This window comes from Microcaecilia unicolor, chromosome 4 (genome assembly GCF_901765095.1).
Source record: "Microcaecilia unicolor chromosome 4, aMicUni1.1, whole genome shotgun sequence".
Taxonomy (NCBI): domain Eukaryota; kingdom Metazoa; phylum Chordata; class Amphibia; order Gymnophiona; family Siphonopidae; genus Microcaecilia; species Microcaecilia unicolor.
In genome coordinates, this window is record NC_044034.1 from 43607513 (window position 1) to 43631019 (window position 23507).

The window sequence follows — 23507 nt, forward strand, 5'->3', positions numbered from 1 at the left end:
CTTCAATCTCATTTCATGCCCTCTAGTTCTGCCGCCTTCCCCTCTCCGGAAAAGGTTCATTTGCGGATTAATACCTTTCAAATATTTGTACGTCTGTATCATATCACCCCTGTTTCTCCTTTCCTCCAGGGTATACATATTCAGGTCCGCAAGTCTCTCCTTATACGTCTTGTAATGCAAATCCCATACCATCCTCGTAGCTTTTCTTTGCACCGCTTCAATTCTTTTTACATCCTTCGCAAGATACGGCCTCCAAAACTGAACACAATACTCCAGGTGGGGCCTCACCAACGATTTGTACAGGGGCATTAACACCTCTTTTCTTCTGCTGGTCACTCCCCTCTCTATACAGCCTAGCAACCTTCTACTTACGGCCACCGCCTTGTCACACCAGTCTCTGGATTGATCTGTGGGATGCTATGGAAGGTAAAATTATGCTTCTTACCTAATAATTTTCTTTCCACAGATCAATCCAGAGGAGGTCCTCCCTAGAATTTTCTGCTTATCTTGTTTATTTGGTTTCTAGTTCATGTTTGGTTTTGCTGTTACAGGTTGTTTGTTATTTGTTCAACGTGGGTTGGAGCGAATCTGTTTACTTGCTGTGAGCTGCACGAGTTCCTCTCGCATTTGTGGTTGCAGGGTTCATGTAAATTTTCTGAAGACAAGAGAATAAGACTATAGTTGGGCGTTGAAGGTCCACATGCCTTTGGTATCGACAATACTGAGGTTTGGGAGGCTATACATGACCACATATAGTGAGCCTCAGAAGTTCTCTCTCTCTCCACCTGCTGGCAGAGGGACATAACCCACCAGTCTCTGGATTGATCTGTCGGGACTAATGGAAAGAAAATTATCAGGTAAGAAACATAATTTTACTTTTACCTTAGAGAGCCATTTCATCACTGGGTCCAAATGCATCTACAAACAAGTAGCAGTTGATATCTGCAATTAATCTAATCTTGTCAGGCAGATGATTCTATACCTCCTGGGCCTGTATTGAAAAGGCAAATACACATGTCTCTTCAAAGTTGGAAGAATATAATAGGAGGAAACTACTGGACTGCTCCAAAACTTTTTATAGCAGGCCTCTCATAGTAGGTACAAAAGACATGAAAATGCAGGGTCTTTTTTATTGGAGAACTATTGTGGGATATTAAGATCTATATACCTTTCTATTCAGTGCAGGATTGGCATTTTTTCATGCATGAAGAGAAAATGAAAAGAAAAGTGGCAAAAGTTGGGAAACTGAGGCTTAGCCCTAACGAAGAAGCTCTGCTTTTAAAGGAAGAACTTAACAGAAGACGGAAACTGAGATTGCAACAAGTAAGCATTTCTTTGGATGGTGAAAGACATCTATAGGAAGTACATAAGGTCTGAAGGTTCCTATAACTAATGATTTTCTTTCAACTGATGAATGTAATGTGTAGTTGATATTTTTGTAAACCATTTTTCAAGGCAACATATGGTAGATCGCATGATGTGGCTAGCAAAGAGTGCAACCTTTGTGATGGGGATTTATGGGTTATATCATAAGGCTGTCGTAAAGCTCTCTATTTGCTTCCAGAATCTTTTCTTTTTGATAGCCTTTCATGGTTAGTGTTATGTGTTAGTTCTGCTTCCTACTGCAAAGTATTTTTAAGCATTTGGATTTGTTTTGTTATAATTGTTAGTGCATTTCACTTGAGTGATGATACCAGTTTTGGAAGGTTAGTCCATCTGTCCATTAATATGCCTAGGTTTGTTGTGCTTCCACAAACAAACCTGTGCCTATCAATGGAGGCAGGAGGAGTGTGGACTAGACAGGATGGCAGGAAGTTGGGCCCTACCATAAGAAGAAGAGTAATCTGTAGAAGCTGGAGCCACAGGGATCCCAACCCCTGTAGCACAAAAACAGAAAGCTTCACAATCTTGAACTTGCTGGAGGGGATTCCCATTCCCCACCGGCAGAGGAAAATCTGTGGCCATAACAAAAAGTTGTAGTGCTTGCTAATGAGAATCCATTCCTGTTGGCAAAACTGTATGAGGAATGCTGTGACCACTGCAGTTTAAAAATTTGCATTTTGCTAGTGGTGACCTGAACTTCTGGCAGAGGAAGATAAGAAAAAGGGGGTGTGGGGGAAGTAGATAGATGGAAAAGGGAAGTGAGAACAGAAGGAATGGGGGTGGAGAGAGTACAGGGGAGGAGGGGAAAGAGTGGAAGGGGGAAGGGGATGGTAGAGAGGAATAGAGGACATTAAGGGAGAGGGCAAGGTTGATCAAGGGTTACCAGCTCCTGGATTCTCTGTTTAGGGGGCTCCTGGGTTTTCCAGTTGAGCTGTGGGTGTGTGGCCGTCGGTGCCTACTTTGAAGTCATATTTGTTGATCAGGTCTCTACCTTACCCTTTTCTCCCCTTCTCCCAGTCTGCTATTCAGTGCTGTTTCTTCTGTGACTTTTCTGTTTCATTGGCTCACAGTAATAAACAAATAAAACACAGGCAGCACGTTCCCAGACCCGAGCTCTCTCTGACCAGGTACTAGAGCTCTGGGATGCCGTCTTCAGCTCCTCCGAAGAGGGACTGTTTAAATACCTTAGTTCTCTCATAGACAATGTAGCCAAATAAGGGTCCCATAACTTTAAAAATCACTCCTTCGCAGCCCGCCCTGTAAGGACTGCTGTCATGTTCTCCATCATAAGCAGCTCAAACATTGATGGCAAAATGTCATATACTGTTACAAACAGGCTTTACAGAAAAAGAGTACTGAAAGCATCACACTCTCTCCACAGTCCCCTCCATCGAATCCTGGAGGGATCTGTGTGGGAGTTCTGGCCAAATATCACATGGAAATAGTTTTAAAACAAATAGGAGGAAATATTTTGTAATTCAACGAATAGTTAAGCTCTGGATCTTGTTACTGGAGGATGTGGTAACAGCGGTTAGCGTACCTGGGTTTAAAAACAGGTTTGAACAACGGGGAAGCCACTGCTAACCCTGGGATTGGTAGCATGGAATGTTGCTACTATTTGGGTTTCTGCCAGTTACTTGTGACCTAGATTGGCCACTGTTGGGAACAGGATATTAGGCTAAATGGACCATTTGCCTGACCCAGTATGACTGTTCTTATGTATTTATGTTCACAACACAAATGAAACACCTTCATAAGCACACATTAGAACTTTGTATGCTGTTCATCCAGTATAATGAGACATGTTTAATGCATAGCCAAGAGGGCAAGTACAGTTGGGATATGTGGATGGGACAAGATGGATGGCTAAATTTGAAGGCAAATTATATGTACAGTTTAATAAAATGAGGACCTGGTCTCAGTTTCAGGGTGTGTAGTAAGCATGTACAGTTGTATTCAGTTTTGTGTTTTGAATATATAGAGAGAGATTTCATAGTTGCCAAAGGTGATAAACAGTTGTTAAAAGTTGCATATACAGAACGATTCCCCTACACCCCTCTTTTTAACATAGATTTTTTTTATTAAGGGTTTTAAATTACAACAAGCAAATAGAAACAGCTCAAAATACTTAACTAATAGCAAACTAAAATACCAAAGTGTGTATAATAGTTCCTAGTGCAACAGAGTTGCTGCCCTCTGTCCAACCAGTAAACAAGTCATTCTCCTACAGTGTTCAAATAATAGTGTAAAAGGCTTCCAGCAGTTTTGGAATTTATGTTGCTGAACAAATTTGATAGCTGACAGTTTCTTCAAAAGGAGCAAATGGCAAAGTCTCTTATGCCATGTGGTCAGCATTTTTTCCACTCCATCGCCATATTTGCTGGAACTTTTTAACTGGATGGCAGTTGATAAGGCATTCCTGGAGACAGTATTAAAGAGCAACCTAATCTAGTCTTTATCGCTGCAAAAACTTGACAGAACTACCACATATGTAAGTAAGAGCCTGGCTCACTGCATTCCCCTCCAGTAGAGGGATGATGCTGAGGAAGAAATTTTTTTCAAATGCTCTGGAGTCATATACCACTTCAGTGTGAAGTCTTTGCACTATATTGGGGGTGTTCTAGCATGGCCCATAGAGTTACCAGGCAGACAAGTCCATATTTAGCTTTAAACAAATATTTGATGCCCAGTCTTCAATGGCATCAAAGTACTACTGAACAAAAAGCATTATTTCTTTGAGAGGAATTAAAGGGAAGTATTACAGTGATGTGATATCTGTGTAGTTGTAAAAGGATACAAGTGACCATAACAATGTTGAAAAGAATTGGAGAGAGTGGGGAACCTTGAGCTACCCCACATTTCATCTGCTATCAAGTAGAGTAATCGCCTGCCCATTTCACTTGGCATGAACGTCTTTGCAAATAAACCTTCAAACTTGGCTAAAAAGCAGCCTAAAATGCCTATCACACTTAGTAGATAAAGCAGCAATTTATGATTGATGATAACAAAGGCTGTGGACAAACTTGAATTGCAGTAATATCACTTGATGACCTTGCATGCTTATATCTGATAATAGTGCTCCCAATATTCGGTACTGAAGCCTTTCTGAAATGATTGAGTGTCTGATAAAATGTTGTAAATGTGTAAGTAATCACTCAATTGGGTAGCAACAATGCTTTTAGAACTCTATAATCATTTTACAAAAAGTCCAAGTAATTTAAAATTGTATTCTGTATATGTTTTGAAAGTGTTACAACGTTGTTTATTTTTTTTTTGGGGGGGGGGGGGGGTACTAAGGTAGAATTTACTTGAATAATTATATTTTGGCTAAATGAATCATGGAGAAATTTGCCACTATTCCTTAGCGTCCCTCCGTACTGGGCCAGGATCTGACTGGTGGGTTATGCACTCCTTCCAGCAGGTGGAGAGTTAGTGAGCTAATAAGAGCCCTGGAGGCATATTTTCAAAGCATTTTGGGAGGCTAAGTTCCATAGGTTTCTATGGAACTTTGGGAGGCTAAGTGCTTTGAAAATGAGCTTGCTGGCCATCTAGACCTAGATTCTGTATTCTCAGTCTCCAGCAGGTGGAAGGAGGTGAGCCCTGTATTAAAAAAAAAAAGTGACAATAATATAGGAGGCTTGGATCTTTTATGTTTAGAGGATGAGGCCCACGGGGGTCTCCTTTGAGCCTCAGGGGTGTTACACTTGGGGGTTCCAAGTTCCTTCCTGTAGCGCTAGCTGTTTCTGTTTCTTAGGGAGAGTGCCTCAACCTCTGGCAGAAGAGTGTTTGAGCCCAGGGAGAGGCAGCCACATTTTGTGTGTTTAAAAAAAAAAACCACCCACCAAAGGCGTGACCAAGCAGGGCAGCTCTGTCTCTGCCAGACTTGGGCGGTGGTTTGCTTTTCCAATGTGGCTCCTATTGTCGGTAGCGAGTTTTTGATTCTTTAAAAATAAAAAGCACTTAGCTGAGCTGCCCTATGGTGGAGAAACTCTGTAGATGCGCTGTCAGCGCCGAGGGCTCGGAGTGAGCAGGACATGTAAATGCACAACTCTGGAGGTTTCAGCTGCGGCTGCTCACTCGGCTCCTCTCACAGCAGTCACGGCTTCTCAGTCTTCAGCACTCAGTGCAGAGAAAACTCTCTTCCATCTTGGCGGGAAATGCCGCCATTTTGCCCTCTTCTGATGGCTCAGAGGAGCGTCCCACTTCTTTACTGCTCCATTCAGCAGAACGGTCGGCAGTAGTGCTGACGGAGCAGTCAAGACTCCTGGAGGGAGGTTTACTTTCTCAGTTTGTCCTCGAAATGTACCAAGTTTTTTAATTAAAAAAAATCAGGTCCCGCTTCTGCTTCTTCAAGAGGGGGCTGAGGTAGGCAGGTGGCACCTGCTAAGAGAGCTAGGGGGTCCTGGGATCTGGAGAAGGTTCAAGCCTCTGATCCAGATCTGGAAATGCGCTCTCTGGAGGAGGCAAATGTGTTAGGAGAGGGACCGTTGTTGGAGGATCCCGGTCCAGCAGACCCGGGGGCAGAATCTTTACTCCCAGGGGAAGATCCTTCGGTTGTTCGAATTTTTCACAAGGAGGACTAGCAGGAATTCTTTTTTTTATTATTTTTTTTGGTGGCAACTGCATTACATTTTGAGGACAAGCAGCCCACGGCCGTAAGATGGATCAGCTGGTTAAGGGCATTAGACATCCGGGTAAAACTTTCCCTGTGCACCAGGATATTAGGGACATCATTCAGGCCCAATGGGATGTGCCGGATTTTCCTTTTCGTCCAGCTCGGTATATGGTGCGGCTTTATCTAGTTCTGGATTCGGACAAGTCCCTTCTGAAAAAGCCCATGGGAGATGCAGTAGTCTCGGATATGACTAAGTGCAATACGGTCCTTGTTGATGGAGACACAGATGTTAGGGATGTTCAGGATCACCGGATGGAGGCTCTCTTAAAGAGTAGTTTTGATGTCTCTTCCTTAGCGTTTCAGGCAGCCATCTGTGGTTCCTTGGGGCTAGGACTTGCTTCCAGTGGGCTGAAAGGGTTTTGGATGATTTGTCTTTGATAGATGCAGAAGTAGCTAAAATTGAGATGGGTTCCGCCTTTTTAGCGGATGCTTTGTACGATTTGCTGAGGGCATCTTCTAAGTCCATGGCCTTAGGAGTCGCAGTGTGACGTTCTCTTTGGTTAAGAGGCTGGTCCATAGATGTGGCTTCTAAATCTAAGCTGAGTAAATTCCATTTCTGGGGTTCCTTTTTGTTTGGAGACGAGTTAGTCCACAGTCTTGGTGATACTAAGGTCCCTTGCCTTTTGGAAGACCTCTTAGAGCATTGGGATGTGGCTCATTTCTTGGCCGCAGTCAGGAGCAAGGTTTCCTTCTGTTTTGGACAGGTAGAGGAGCTCAGAGTCTAGGTTTTTCCAGAGAAATCAGTCCTTTCGTGGGTCTCGGAGAGGTGAAAGGGAACCCGGGGCTTCATTCCACTCCCCAGCCCGTCCGGCTCAATGAAGGTGTGCGGGTCCAACCTCTGATACCTGTGGGATCTTGTTTAACACAGTTCTATTGGAGGTGGCCCCGGATTACCACCGATCAGTGAGTGTTAGAGGTTATTCGAGACAAGTACGCCTTAGAGTTTGTACGGTATCTTTCAGACACCTTTCTCCCTGACAATCTTGCCTCAAGGTGGGTGCGGTCCGGGACACTCAAACAAGACTTCTCGAACTCTAAGCTTGTTTGTCTGTTTCCTTCCTCAGAAGTGAGGCAAGGCCTTTATTCCATTTACTTTGTAGTTCTGAAGAAAGTAGGGTCCTTCCGCCCGATTAGATCTCAAGGCGGTCAATCGGACTCTCAAGATCACCAGTTTTCGTATAGAGTTTTTTTGACTGCACTGGATTTGACAGAGGCCTGTGCACCAGCGGTTTCTTCGCTTTGTGGTTTTGGACCAACATTTTCAGTTTCGGGCGCTTCCGTTTGAACTAGCTACAGCTCCTTGCACGTTCACCAAGGTCATGGTGATAGTGGCAGCGGCTCTCAGAAAGGACAGTATTTTGGTCCATCCCTATTTGGACAACTGGCTAATCCAAGCAAAGTCGTATCAGAAGAGTTTGCAGGTCACGGACTGGGTGGTCCAGTTCCTTCAGTCCCTCGGTTGGGTGGTCAGCTCCCTCAAGAGTTGCCTGGTGCCATCTCAGACCCTCGAGTAATTGAGGGTGTCTTTCAATACAGCCCAAGGTTGGTTTTTTTTTTCCTCGGCAGTATTCTCAAGTTAGTGTCAGATTCAGGCATTCCTGCACAGAACCGTTTCCTGTGCAGGTTTTGGGATCTATGGCAGTGACGATAGAAGTGGTGCCTTGAGCCAGGGCACACATGAAGTCTCTACAGTCACCCTTTCTGTCCCAGTGGTCTCCACAGACGGATTCTCTGCAGTTGTTTGCCTCTATGGCCTTGGATACGCAGCAGCCTATATTGGTGGCTACAAACAACCAATTTAACCAAGGGGATGCTGCTGGATCCGCCGCAGTGGACAGTAGTCATAACGGATGCCAGTCTCAAGGGAGCTCACTGTCTGGGGCAGTTTGCACAAGGTCTTTGGTCTACACAGGAAGCATCCTGCTCGATCAACTTCTTGGAAACCAGGGCGATTCAGTTAGCTCTGAATGTGTTTCGCTCACTGTTGGAGGGCGAGTCGGTGCACACCCTATCAGACAACACAACAACGGTAGCTTATGTCGATCGGCAAGGGGGGATGAGAAGTCGCTAGTTACAGCAGACAATGAGGCTCATGGCTTGGGCAGAGTTTCATCTAGCCACCCTCTTGGCATCTCATGTAGCAGGGACAGAGAACGTTCAGGCGGACTTTCTCAGTCGTCACATCCTGGATCCAGGAGAATACTCTTAGTCCGAGGGCATTCCAAGCAGTAGTGGATCGTTGGGAACTACCGATTGGGGATGTATTGGTCACAGGTCTCAATGCAAAGGGGCCTCGCTTCTTGAGTCGCAGAAGAGATCTCGGAGCGGAGGGAGTGGTTGCTTTTCTACAGCCTTGGCCTACAGGCCTTCTTTATTCGTTTCCTCCATGGACACTTCTGAGACGTCTAATCCAATGGATCGAGGCGCATGGGGGTTCAGTGATCGTGATAGCTCCGGACTGGCCCTTCAGGCCATGGTACGTGGATCTCATTCGCCTCCTTGTCGACCCTCTGTTCAAGTTTACGGAGACTCCCGGGCTTCTGGTCCAGGGCCTGGTTGTTCATCCAGACCCTTCTTGGTTTTATCTAATGGCTTGGCTCTTGAATGGGCTTGGTTGGTGAAGAGCGATTACTCTTCTAAGGTAATTTTCGCGATGCTTTGATCGTGGCGTCGGTCGATGTCTCTGAATTAGAACTTGGTGGATTTTTGAGGCTTAGTGTGCTGATAGGAACATTTGTCCCTTGCAAGCTTCTGTGGCAGAGCTCTTGGATTTTTTACAACATGGGTTTGATAAAGGCTTGGAACTTAATTCTCTTAAAGTACGGCTTTGTCTTGCTTTGGGGGGCGAGTGCAGGGCAAATATTTAGCAAGTCATCCAGATGTCTCGTGTTTCTTCAAGGGTGTAGGTCTCCCTCTAGGGCCATCTTTCTGACTTGGTACTAATACGGTTCTTTGGGTCCTTACTTGGTCTCCTTTTGAGCTGTTAGCGTTTTTGTTCTCTTAAGGATTTGACGCTCAAGACTATTTTTGGTGGCCATTGTCTCGGCTTGGAGAGTGTTGGAGTTGCAGGCTTTTTCCTGTAAGTTGCCATCTTTGGTTTTTCTAAAGAGCGAGTGGTGTTGCATCCCATTCCTCCTTTTCATCCTATGGTTATGCCGCAGTTTCATCTCTCTATTGGTAGTTTTGCCTGTCTTAGGTTCTTCCTCCAGTTCTGAAGACCAATGATGATTGCGGACTCTTGATGTCAAGAGAGTCCTTAAGCACTATCTGAAGGCTACAGAGGGCTTTCGACGTTCAGATCGTCTGTTTCTGCTCATTGGAGGTTCCCATATGGGGTTAGTGGCTTCTAAGCCCACCATTTCTAGGTGGCTTAAGGGAATGATAGCTTCCATTTACCTTCTGTCTGGGAAGCCAACTTCAGATGGAATCAAGGCCCGCTCTACCACAAGGCAAGCTGCTTCATGGGCAGAATGCTTCTTGGTGCCGCCTTTGGAAATTTGTAAGGCAGTGACTTGGTCTTCCTTGCATTCATTCTCTAAGCATTACAGATTAGAGGTGCAGTGTCAGGAAGTAATTTTTGGTGGGAAGGTTCTCACAGCAGGATTGCTGGGGTCCCTCCCTCAAGAGTACTGCTTTATTTCCTGGACTGGTCCGGCGGGACGCTAAGGAAGGAGAAATTAGTTCTTTCTTGCTAATTTGCTTTCCTTTAGTCCCTCCGGACCGGCCCAGGTCCCACCCATTTTATTGTTGATAGTACTGAAGAGTGGTTGATGGTTTGCTTGTTATTGTTGGATACAAAGGTTGGATTAGGGACGGAGCTGCTTTGTGCGTTTACAGTTTCTTTATTATTGGGGTGGGGGGGGCATGAATTGCCCGATGAACGAGCGAATGTGCAGTAATGTTGGAGAGTTTTGCAGAATGCACATTCTTATTTCAGATTGGTGGCTGCTCAAGTTCCCGGTGGCACAGAATGTGGTTCTTTCGTTCTTTCTTTCTCCTGCTTTAAGTTTATATTGGATCTAGGTCTAGATGGCCAGGGCTCTTATTGGCACACTAGAGTTAGAGTTCTCAGTCTCCACCTGCTGGAAGGAGTACATAACCCATCAGTCAGATCCTGGGCCGTTCCGGAGGGACTAAAGGAAAACAAAATTACCAGGTAAGAACTAATTTCTCCTTTTTACAGGTTAGGGAGCAGGAGAGATTCATTGCATTGCAAATACGGCAGGATGTAAAGCAACGGAGAGAAGAACAGCTGCAGCAGTTAGCAGAAGAGCTGAAGGCCGAGTGGCAGAAAGCTCAAGCTGAGAAGCTCAGGGCTTTGGAAAGACTTTACCAAACAGCCTTGAAAGCCGTGGGTGAGGGACACCAACAGGCCAAGGAAAATGTGAGATTTTTAAAATCTTTTTTATACTTTAGGTCCATAAATGTTAAATCTATTGCCAAACTAGGACCCATCTATGTTAGAGTATTCTGAAATTGTGTTGCCTTCAGTTTTCCTGCTACTAGAAAATCATTGCCTGGATGCAGACACCAAATAGCCTGGTACCCAAAATGTTTCCAGCCCTATTAAGGAGGAGTATAGTATGTGGGTGAAAAACATATAGTATTGAGAATGAACGTGAATCCCTATCAGTGCATTCTAAGTGAACATCTAATTCTTCAGAAAAAAAATGTCTGTCTTGAGCTGGCTTAATGCAGGTGTAATGCATTGTCATGTGCAGGCTCAACTAATGCTCCCAGTTGGACTGGGGATGCTGCAGAGGTGACATTTAAGGTTCTTGGAGGAATGCCATCACTCATCTAATGGGGTCCTCAAAAGCAGGAATTTCAGAGGGAGCTATAGTCTTTGGTCCATGGCTGAGGATTGTTGCTATCAATGATTTTAGCGGAAAATCAAATGTAGGAGAAAAACACCCTGGGTAGTTGCGAATCAGGTTTTGTGGCTCTGTAACCCCAGAGAGGAGTAGTTTTGAACTCAGGATTCAGGATATACCCAGCTAGTTGAATTTTTAAACTGTCCACAATGAATATGATTTAGAGAGATTTACTTGTACTCCAGTGTATGCAAACCTTTCAAATGCGTATTTTGTTGTGGGTAGCCTGAAAATCAAACTGGGTGGAGAGAGGGAGGATTGAGAAACCACTGCTAGAAGAGCAGTCTCTGATTTTGGCTGAGAGTCCAAAGGAGCAGGAGGGAAACTCCTCGGGTCAAACAAAAATACAGTCCTGGAAGCCAGGTGATTGAGTCCAGTGGGTATCAATAATATGATTAGTGGGACTATCTCAAATCTTGTTTAACCCATTAGTGCCCAGTGTTCCCATATGGGAACAAATCATTTTGTTCCCTTATGGCTTATTATGGGAACATTGGTCACTAATGGGTTAATAAAGTGTTTAACAAAGTTATGTTTGTTATGTTCAATAGGGTGTAAGATGTGCCTAAAATTGGCACTTGCTGTTGTAATAAACCCAGGAGAAGTGTGACTATACTTTCATTCTTGATTATCCAAAAACTGTGTACAAGCAAATCAAAACAATGTGCTAAAAATAGTAGACTTCAGGAACTGGTAATAGCTTATGTTGTGTTGCCTTTCTGTAGAGTTATACATATTCCTTTTGTCTTGCAAAGGAGCCAGATTTGAAAGCTATAGCAAGTCAAGTGGCTACGAGGAAGCAAAAAGCAGAGAAGAGACATAGATTAGCCCTGAAAGAATTGAAACATCAAAAGGAGAGAGAACTTACAGAGCAAACCAGGTATGCTGCCATATTAATGAAATGCCAGGGAAGTGCTTTAGACGTTCTCTACCAGTTTCTTTACTCATAGGGTTTGGCATCCTGGGCACCAGGGTGTCATGATGGCTAGATATATTCATGCCCAGGATGTTCCTGCTTCAGATTCCTGTAATCACTGTAACCACAACTGAATCTGCTGCCATGCAGACTCTGGAATAGCTGTTCGTTTGTGGTCAGACTCCATTGCAGCTCTCGGTGAGCATGAGCAGTATAGGTGCAAGAACACCCATGTTGATTTTGCTAAGCAGCAACCACCAAGGTGAAAAAGGTGGGATACCTGACTCAAGCTAGTGGAGGGGAGGGGATGAGTCTTCTGGGAGGTAGGTGAGGACAAGGGAGTGAGTCGAGAAAGAAGAGGAGGAGGAGCAGATGGATTGAGGGGGATTTAGAGAGAGACGGAGAGAGAAACTGGGTGATAAGTGACACAACAGAGCACTGAGAACCGGACTTAGTAAGTTGTTCTTTTTACCCTTTAGACAATGATTGGGAGACCAGGCTTAGTAAATTGAGCCCTAAAGAAGCTGCTGCTGAACTTGGAAATTCAGTGTTGAGGTGACAGCTCTAGCCACTTACCAATTTTGATGGGGAGGTGGCACGATCTCTCAGTTGCTGGTTTCTAGATGTAAAGAAAATTTGTGGTCATTATTTTTGTGGTTCTGAAGTAAGGTTTGGAAAATGTCAAGTCTGAATTTATCCTACTGTTTTAAAGCAGATATAATCTGAATGGAATGTCTGGTATTTGGTTTTAATGCCTCAGCAGTCACAGGTTAACGCTGTGGAAACTGGGCGCTGTTTGTTTAACCCAGTCAACTTTCAACATGAGACCCACAGCTTCCTTCTGACTCAGACCAATCATCGGTAAAAACCTCCCAATACTATTTTTTGTTTCTTCACAATTCTCGCAGCAAATATGCAATAAACTTGTATATCTAATATCCAGTCATATAGCATAAAAAGTACTTAGCTTAAATGTGCTCTGGTAAGCATGAAGTTTCAACAGCAAGATGAGAATTTATTAAATTAGCAGTTTCCTCTGAAGAAGCCTATGATGGTGAAATGGGTCCCCGTTAGGTTTAGAATGAAGACAGCGCACATTTAAGTGGTTTTTTGGGGGGAGGTTTTTTGCGATGATTGGTCTGAGTCAGAAGGAAGTTGTGGGTCTCATGAGAGTTGACTGGGTTAAACAGTGCCCAGTTTCCATAGTGTTAACCTGTGACTGCTGAGGCTTTTTTCCTCCCTTTCAGAAAAATAAAAAAGTAAAGTATTAAAAAAATGGAAATTGAGAAAGTTTCAAAAGGTTAAGTTTGCTTTCATATGTTATTGTTCTTATGTCTAAATACTTATTTTGGTCTTGCCCCCAGGCATATAAAAGCACGCCAGCAAGCTCTGCAAGCAGAAAAAGAACGAGCTGCAAAAATTGCGAGTCTGCCCCCTCCTCCTCCAGATCCTCTTCTGGTAAGTAGTACATGCAGATTTATATTTGAAAACCTGAAAGGGAAACCAGGATGACATCATCAGCTTTGCCATGTTGAGTGTTCTGTCTGGTTTTTAAAATCTTGACCATTACCTTAGTAGGTGATTGAAGCACAAAGGGAATATGAGGGTGTTCTACTCCAAACCCTCATACCAGGTGCAGATTTCTATAGAGAGGTTCCTGGTTTCAAATAAGGTGGAGAAATTGGAGAACAGTGCTAGGAAGTTAACATCCAGGTTAATTTTCTCAAATCTGCTAACTTTTCTCCAGTGGAAAGGTTTAAGATATTTGACAAATATCTTTAGTATGCCAAAGGAAGCTTTATCACCAATTTCATGGATTTGTTAACAATTTGACCACTAGAAAGATATATTAATATCTCAAAGGATATCTGTGGAAAGTCTTCATGTTTAGACTCCAGCTAGGTTTTTTTTTTTTTTTTTGCTGTTGGGTTTCCTTTCTATTTTGCAAGTTGGTAGACCCATTTAGACCGGAGCACTGCTCTTCTTACTGTTCACAATTGAGATTCATTTGGCTGTGATTTTTTTCTCGATGTCCCAGAAGACCCCAGTGGCTTCAAAAGGTGCGCCCAATGTAATTGGGTGATTTTCATGATGGACCTGTGCCTTGGGCGTAACCGTGAACCTAACTCTTGTTCTCTTTGTTTGAAAGTGCAGTTGAGGATACAGAGGGTTCAAGAGGTCCAAGGACTGGCCATGATGGCTGCTGAGACTTCCAACATCCACTGGGGAGTGCATTGAAGGTCTCCACCTCTCTCGTCATCAGGCGCGGAGAGTAGGCCCCAAACCAGTTAGCATTGGATTGGACACCGTCCTTGTGAGCACCAAAGGGCTGCGATGCTGAAGCTGGAAGAGGTACAAAGAAAAGCTACAAAGATGGTATGGGATTTGCGTGGCAAACCGTACGAGGAGAGACTTGCTGACCTGAACATGTATACCTTGGAGGAAAGGAGAAACAGGGATGACATGATAGAGACGTTCAAATATTTGAAAGGTATTAATCCGCAAATGAACCTTTTTCAGAGACGGGAAGGCGGTAGAACTAGAGGACATGAATTGAGGTTGAAGGGGGGCAGACTCAGGATTAATGTCAGGAAGTATTTTTTCACAGAGAGGGTGGTGGATATGTGGAATGCCCTCCCACGGGAGGTGGTGGAGATAAAAATGGTAATGGAATTCAAACGTGTGGGATAAACACAAAGGAATCCTGTTTAGAAGGAATGGTTCTGTGGAATCTTAGCCGAGATTGGGTGGCGATGCCGGTAATTGGCAAACAAAATGGGAGCTGGGCAGACTTCTACGGTCTATGTCCTGATTGTGACTTAATAGATATGGATGGGCTGGAGTGTAAATTTTAAGGGGCTTCGATGTTAGCTCCAGAACTTAGTACAAGAGCAGTGCTGGGTAGACTTCCACGGTGTGTGCCCTGAGAAAGGCAAGGACAAATCAAACTTTGGTATACATATAAAGTATCACATACCATGTAAATGAGTTTTATCTTGTTGGGCAGACTGGATGGACTGTACAGGTCTTTATCTGCCGTCATTTACTATGTTACTATCTGGGAAACCTAAAGAATCATAATAATTGGTCCTCATTGACATATGGTGCCGGGAGCACAGGAGCATCGGCATCTCTGATAGCCAAGAAACGCCAGCACCAGAAGTCGTGCTTCCCCTCTTTGGAAGAGGTGCTGGTGTGCAAGTCTCCAGTCAGTCAGGTCCCTGCTACTAGTTTGGCACTTTCGCTTAGGCTGCTTCTCTGTCAGCTCCCCTGCCTTTGACAATTGCTACGTTTTGATGAGCAGTTCCAAGGCATGCTCAGGAAGGAGCTGACTGAGATGCAGCATCTTCAAACCGCTGAGACATCGAGGGTGCTTGCGCCAGCTAAAGATCAGCCCCAGCATATTTCTGAGGCTCCATCCATGCCTGTGCAGAGATCTTCGTTTGTGTCACCTCGGAGGATGTCTTTGTCAACATTGACACATAGTACTGCTCTCAGTGTCGGGGGAGGAAGCTTCCCTGAATTCTGTGGGTAGGGCTGTACCTCAGGGCAATGGACATGGTTCCATTGAGCGGAGCCAGGCACAGACTCGCTCAGCTCAGTTCGAGTATGGTGAGGATTCTGAATGGGACTGTTTATGGGACTCAGAAGAGGATCCTCGTTAATTCTTGGAGGAGTCGTCTTATGGGATAACTTCTGATTCCTCCCTACCTCTAGACATAAATCTCCTCCTGAGGGTCTTTCTTTCACTGGTTTTGTGATGGAGATGGCTTCTGCCATCTCATTTAAGTTAGAGATGGAGGAAGAGCCCAGGGCAGATAGGAACTGTCCTGGACTACAAGTCGCCCCCCCCCCCCCTAAGGAGGGGGTTACAATAACATTGCATCCTATGCTTAAAGATGCACTGGCAATGAACTGGGATTCTTCTCTCTTAGTGAAGGTTGCACCTTAGAAGGTGGATAAGCAGTATCTTATCCAGAAGGTTTCCAGATTTGAGAGGGCTCAACTTCCACACCATTCTCTGGTGATTGAATCCATAGTAACATAGTAAATGATGGCAGATAAAGACCTGAACGGTCCATCCAGTCTGCCCAAGATAAACTCATTTTACATGGTATGTAATACTTTATATGTATACCCAAGTTTGATTTGTCCCTGCCTTTCTCAGGGCACAGACCGTAAAAGTCTGCCCAGCACTGTTCCTGTACTAACAGTTCTGAAGCTAACGTCGAAGCCCCTTAAAATTTACACTCCAACCCATCCATATCTATTCAGTCACGATCAGGGCACAGACCGTAGATGTCCGCCCTGCACCGGTTTTACTCTCCAAATACCGGCGTCACCACCCAATCTTCGCTAAGATTCCATAGATCCATTCCTTCTAAACAGGATTAATTTGTGTTTATTCCATGCATGTTTGAATTCCATTACCATTTTCATCTCTACCACCTCCCGCTGGAGGGCATTCCATGTATCAAACACCCTCTCCGTGAAAAAAATACTTCCTGATATTACTCCTGAGTCTGCCCCTCTTCAACCTCCATTCATGTCCTCTGGTTCTACCACCTTCCCATCTCCGGAAAAGGTTCATTTGCGGATTCATACCTTTCAAATATTTGAACATGTGTATCATGTCACCCCTGTTTCTCCTTTCCTCCAAGGTATACATGTTCAGGTCAGCAAGTCTCTCATACGGTTTGCAATACAAATCCCATACCATTTTCATAGCTTTTCTTTGCACCACTTCCAGTCTTTTTACATCTTTAGCAAGATACGGCCTCCAAAACTGAATATAATACTCCAAGTGGGGCCTCACTAATGACTTGTAGAGGGGCATCAACACCTCCTTTTCTTCTGCTGGTTACTCTGTGCAGCCTAAAGAAAGACCATGATCAAGTAAATTAATATCACATTCATTGTTTATTTAAATCTTGACCTGATAATGAATGTGACTATTGGACAGACTGGATGGACCATTCAGGTCTTTATTTATTTTTGTTACATTTGTACCCCGCGCTTTCCCACTCATGGCAGGCTCAATGCGGCTTACATGGGGCAATGGAGGGTTAAGTGACTTGCCCAGAGTCACAAGGAGCTACCTGTGCCGGGAATCGAACTCAGTTCCCCAGGACCAAAGTCCACCACCCTAACCACTAGGCCACTCCTCCACTCCATCTGCCATCACTTACTATGGCTGCATGTGTCTGACCTAGAACCAGTGGCTCAGGAGAGATTGGCAAACATTCCTTGCTGAGGTGCCAAGTCTGTTTGGAGATCAGGCAAAAAAAGTCGCAGACCTCACAAAGAAACATCCTAATATCATTCAAACCCTGTCTTGGCAACCTCCAGCTGCAGCCTCCTCTTCTAGGAGGTTTTTGAGTGTGTCTGCTAAAAGGCATAGGTTTCTGCTGCCTTCTCGCTCTGCCTAGAACCTGTTGGTCTTCAGTCCGCACATTCACATCTCACTACTGCCTTGTGCAGGATACCCGATGCCACAGCCGGCTTGGGCAGTCAGTGTTGCAGAATCTGTTTGGGGTCTAGAATCCAACTCCACCTCCTAGGGCTGTTTTATTCTGTTCCAGGCTGCACTCTCATCTAGTTTGTATATAGTTTCAGGTTAATCTGCACTAAATTCTCACCGTTGCGAGGCCACGTTGACCAATGTTGTTTGTTTTGGGTGAGCCTGGGTGCTAGGGATTCCTCTCTACTGAGAATAAGCAAGCCTGCTTGTCCTCGGAGAAAGCGAAGATACTTACCTGTATTAGGTATTCTCCGAGGACAGCAGACTTCTTATTCTTACAGTCTCGCCTACCTCCCCTTGGAGTTGTCTACTTGCATGTTTTTATTTGTTTTTTGTTTTTTTTTTGCTTTTGTATTAAACTAAGGCAGGCGCGTTCACGCGGCGGGTGGGAAGGCACTCGTAGATGCGCGCGGCTCGCACTCCTAAAAGCTCTAGTTTTTTTCTATGGCAAATTTGCCGGGCCAGGCGATGCGAGACTGCGTCTACCCACTTGTGAGAATAAGAAGCCTTCTGTCCTGTGAGAATACCCGCTACAGGTAAATATCTTCACTATACTAGAGAATGTATATATGGATAAAACTAAATGACCACACAAACTCCAAAAAGTATGTGTGTGTATATGTATGTTACTGTTAAATAACCACAGATAATGATCATGAAAAAATAAACTAAGGGATACAAAGTGAATAGTAAAGTAGCTGCACATCACTTAGCAGAACATCGCTTCAAACTTGATCACTGTCTCGCCTGTCAGAAATAAGGGTATGCAAGTAACTATCCATAGGAAGTCAAATACGTTGGCGTTTAACTTTAAAAAAGGAGACTATGATAGAATGAGAAGAACGGTAAAAAAAAAAACTTAGAGGGGCAACTGAGAGGGTAAAAACTGTACAACAGGCGTGGATGCTGTTCAAAAGTACCATCCTAGAGGCCCAGGCCAAACATATTCCGCGAATTACAAAAGAGACGGAAGTCCGAAAGACAGCCGGCGTGGTTGAAAAGTGAAGTGAAGGAACCTATTAGGGCTAAAAGAAATGCCTTCAGAAAATGGAAGAAGGAACCGTCTGAAAATAACAAGAAGCTACATAAGGAGTGTCAAAGCAAGTGCAAGGCACAGATAAAGAAGTCCAAGAGGGATTATGAAAAAAAGATAACATTAGAGGCAAAAAAACATAGTAAAAATGTTTTTTCGGTATATTCAAAGCAGGAAGCCAGCAACAGAATTGGTTGGGCCGCTGGACGACCGAGGGGTAAAAGGGGCGATCAAGGATGACAAAGACGTAGCGGCGAGATTGAATGAATTCTTTGCTTCAGTCTTCACCGAAGATTTGGGTAGGATACCGGTGTCGGAAATGGTATTTCAAGCGGACGAGTCGGAGAAACTTACTGAATTCATAGTAAACCTGGAGGACATAATGGGGCAGTTTAGCAAACTGAAGAGTAGCAAATCTCCTGGACCGGATGGTGTACATCCTAGAGTACTGATAGAACTGAAAAATGAGCTTGCAGAGCTTCTGTTAGTGATATGCAATTTAGTCTTAAAATCCGGCGTGATACCGGAGGATTGGAGGGTGGCCAATGTAACGCTGATTTTTAAAAAAGGTTCCAGGGGAGATCCGGAAAATTATAGACCGGTGAGTCTGACGTCGGTGCCGGGGAAAATGGTAGAGGCTATTATTAAAAACAAAATTACAGAGCACATCCAAGGACATGGATTACTGAGACCAAGTCAGCACAGCTTTAGTGTGGGGAAATCTTGCCTGACCAATTTACTTCAATTCTTTGAAGGAGTAAACAAACATGTGGACAAAGGGGAGCCCCTCCTCTCCCCAGTGCACCCCACCCAGACCCCTTCTCCCATCTGAGCCCCCCCCCCACCCCAACCCAGGCCCCACCTACCTACAAGCTCCATTGACGGACAGACGACCCGCTTCTCCTGCCACCCGCCCAGCACCCAGCCTTAAAGAAAAAGGTGAAGCGCCTTGCGTCTGCTGTGCGCTGCTTTCAAGCAAGCAAGCAAATCGCCTTGTCGGTCCTTCAATCACTGTGTCCCGCCCTCACAGAAATAGAAAGTTACATCAGAGGGCGGGACACAGTGATTGAAGGGCCGATGAGGCGATTTGCTTGCTTGCTTGCTTTCAGCAGCACAGAGCAGAGAGAGCAGACGCGAGGCGCTTCACCGTTTTTTTTTCTTTAAGGCTGGGCCTGGGTGCCGGGTGGCAGTAGAATCAGAAGAGGGTCGTAAACCCGTCGACGGAGCTGTGGTAGGCAGGTGGGGTCTGACGGCGGTCCGGAACATTGAGGAGGTAGGAGCAGATGGACAGCACAGCGGTGCAGGGCAGGGAGTCAACTCGGAGTCGGGACGGTGCAGGGAGCGGGACTGGCGGGAGGGGCTTTATGCCCATGTGCCACTGCCTAATTATTGTGAGTGTTTGAGCACCCACAGCACCCATGGAGTCGGCGCCTATGGTTGTAGTTGAGAAAAAGTAATCTCTTCTGATGCTGCCAGTATTTGTTTCTTCTGAAGCTATTTTCCAGGTTTTCAATTTTCAATAGTCTCTTCATTTTGGTTTAGTAGTTCAGTATACCTCTGTTGCGAGCCCTCTGTATGCTTTTCTTGCTCTTCTAACCACTTGGTTTCAGCTTTTAGTTCCTCAGACTACTGCATCAGTTCTTTACACTGGGGACCTGTTATTTGATTCGTGAGCCTGCTCCACTCAGCTTCCTGGTGCTCAGATGCCACCATTTTAGCTTCAGGGCACACAACTGGGTTACAGCTCACATAGACATAAGCTCTCAGGTTAGATAATTTCTTTTTGATGCCATTGGGGAACACAGCACCTCTAAAGACATTAGATAGCTTGCTGGATGCCAAGCTTAAAGAATAGCAGGACTTGTCAGATCATGCTTTCTTTGTGGGTTAAGGGGAGTTCAGCTCTCAAGCCACCATTCAGTTTGGTGACATCACTTCCACTCTCTGCTGTCATTTTCTGTTTCCTTTCTATGTTGGCAAAAAGGCATATTTTCAAAGCACTTAGCCTTCCAAAGTTCCATAGGTTTCTTTTTTTTTTTTTATTTGCATGAAGTCTTTATTAACAAGGTAAACATACAACAAGAGGAAGAAGAAAATAACACCAAGCCACATTAGATCAATCGACATTCAACGCAATTATTAAAAACCTAACAGCAACAATCCTGTTATTGTTGTTCAACCTTTCCTTTGAAAGCAAAAAACACACTCCAAAATTTATATAACGTTTTTATGTACTTTAACCAGACCCCCCCCCCCTTCCCAATGCCACTCCCACCCCCTCCCGGTTAGTTCCCCGCCTCCTCTAACAATGTTTGGTCTCCCTCATGCCTCACTGACTCATGGCCATGCTGATGAAAGGGCCCCATATTGAGTGCCACCTTTGCTGTTGATTAAGCCTTTCCGCCAGGAGCCTTTCCATTTCGCAAACATACCTCAGTTTACTAAGCCATCTCGCTATTGGAGGAGTCAAGGGCTTCTTCCAAAAAGTTGCCACAATCACTCTAGCCGCACTTATAGCATGCCTCAGCAAAGTCTGGCGAGCCTGCGGGAGGCCCGCCACCTTCGCAGAGAAAAGAAAAATAGTTGGACTCCACGGAACCTCGCATCCCAACCAGTACTGCAGCCTACTGTGTACTGATTTCCAATAGGCCTGTACTTTCCTACAGGTCCACCAAATGTGTCCCATCGTGCCCTTAACCCCGCAGCCCCTCCAACACAAACTCGTTGATGCGGGGTAGATGCGCTGAAGGCGCTCCGGCGTCAAATACCACCGGAACATCACCTTCACCGCATTCTCCCTAAAGGGAACATGTGAAGACACCCTCGCCGTAGCTCTCTCCAACCTCTCCCAGTCCGCCTCCTCCAAAGATATACCCAACTCCTTCTGCCAACTCCTCCTATGAAGAGTGTAATTAGACTCCTTCAAATTAATGGTGCTATATAAACGCGATATTAGGCCACTGGTCATGGCGGACCCCTCACAAATTTCCTCCAAGGTGGTTTTGTCCCTGTTTACCACCTCTCTAACAGCTCGCGTTTTGAGGAAATGTGACAGTTGGCGATAAGCAAAATCATCACCCTTCAGATTTGGAAAAGTCCCCACCACAGCACTGAACGGTAATAACAGATCACCTTCAAACAATTGACCCCACATTTTTAAGCCTTCTTGGTGCCACCTCGTAAATACCCCCTTCTCTGTCCCAGGATAGAATAGTGGGTTAAAAGCTATAGGAGATAAGCGTGACAACGCACACTTCCCTTTGGGAAACAGGCTATCCCAGTAGTGCAAGGTAACCTGGATAGAGGGACATAACTCTTCCCCAAGCGCCCGAAACTGATTGGGGAGCCACATCACTGCTCCCAAAGGTCTCTGACCTATAGAATGTTGCTCCAAATGTACCCATTGTCTATCGGGGTAGTCCTGAAACCATTCAATGGCTGCGCGTGCTTGAGCTGCTCTGTAATACCAACTCAAGTTAGGAACCCCCAGACCTCCCCTTCTCCTGGCCTGATACAAGTATGACCGCGACAAGCGCGGTCTTTTCCCCGCCCAAATAAATCGAACGATACGATCCTGTAAGGCTGAGAGGTATTTTTTAGGCATCTTAATTGGGAGGGCCTGGAATAAGTAGAGCAGCCGGGGCAAGACGTTCATTTTGACAACAGCTATTCTGCCGAACCATGATAGTCCCAGGTCACCCCACCCTTCAAGGTCTGCCGTGATAACCTGTGCTAATCCCTTGTAATTTGCTGTAAAGAGGGCACCTAACTTTGCTGTCAAGTTTACACCCAGGTACCTAATCTGCTTAGGTGCCCATCTGAAAGCGAATGAGGATTTTAGTGACTGCATCAGCTCATCAGGGAGAGAGATATTCAGGGCCTCTGACTTTGTCATATTCACTTTAAAGCCGGACACTGCCGAATACTTGTCAATCGCCTCCTACAAACTAGGGAATGTAACCTGGGGTCGAGTAACGAACAGGAGCACATCATCTGCAAAAAGTGCCATTTTGTGCTCTCTTCCCGCCACTGTAACTCCAGTAATATTTGGATCCGCCCGTATTGTGGAAGCGAAAGGCGCCATCGCCATGGCGAATAGCAAGGGGGATAATGGGCAACCCTGATGGGTTCCTCTATACAAGGTAAACATAGCTGAATTTGCCCCGTTAACTCTCACACATGCTTTGGGTGAGTCATAAAAAGATTGGATCCAGTTTCGAAACTGGGGGCCTATCCCAAATGCCTCCAACACTTTATACATATATGGCCACTGGACCCTATCAAAGGCCTTTTCAGCGTCTAAACTAAGGAAACACATTGGTCTCTTCACCCTCCCAGCCAGATGCATTAGGTCAACTACCCTTCGGGTATTATCCATAGCCTTCCTATATGGCACACAGCCTACTTGATCAGGATGGATCGCCGGAAGCAACGGAGCCAATCGATTAGACAATACTTTAGCCAATATTTTTACATCAGCATTCAGAACTGATATTGGGCGATAAGAGCCACATTCCGTATGATCCTTATCCGGCTTGGGTAGGATGGCAATCCAAGCTTCCAGCATGGTAGGTGGCAATACCTCACCCCCTCCGATCTGGTTAAACAGGTCTGCCAACAGGGGCGCCAATTCCAAAGCAAATTTCTTATAAAATTCATTAGGGAAGCCATCCAACCCCGGAGATTTACTGGACGGCAGATGCTGGATAGCTTTTTGTATCTCCAATGGCGTGACTGGCTTTTCCAGCTCTGCCCTTTGTTGAAGAGTCAGAGATGCGAGGTCACTCTCTGCCAAGTACTCAGCAATAGCCTCCGGGGAAGGGTCTCCCCCTTGTGCGTACAAGGCTTGGTAATATTCCCCAAACCTCTTACGTATGGTCTCAGATGTAGTGAGTATATTACCCGTACTATCCCTCACCCTGGTTACTGTACGATCTATTTTTTGTCTACGTAATTTCATGGCAAGTCTGCGCCCTGCTTTATTGGTAAACTCATAAGTGCTACTTTTAATTCTAGATTGTAACAGACTTAGCTGCTCTGAGTAAATGGAGTCCAACAAGTCTCTCGCCCCTCAGTTCTTCTAATACTGCTGGTGATCTCCCAAC

The 23507-nt window shown here is 45.1% G+C and overlaps 1 protein-coding gene across 1 annotated transcript in view; it reads left to right on the top strand.

Annotated features, from left to right (window-relative positions):
* The first annotated feature begins 1190 nt into the window (after window positions 1-1190).
* CEP295 (centrosomal protein 295) overlaps window positions 1191-23507 on the top strand; it is a 178294-nt gene continuing 155977 nt past the window's right edge. Inside the window, exons 1-4 of the mRNA XM_030200190.1 lie at window positions 1191-1323; window positions 10242-10442; window positions 11688-11812; window positions 13213-13306. Coding sequence (XP_030056050.1) covers window positions 1201-1323; window positions 10242-10442; window positions 11688-11812; window positions 13213-13306 — 543 coding nt within the window. The 5' untranslated portion in view covers window positions 1191-1200. The remainder of the gene's footprint in view (window positions 1324-10241; window positions 10443-11687; window positions 11813-13212; window positions 13307-23507) is intronic.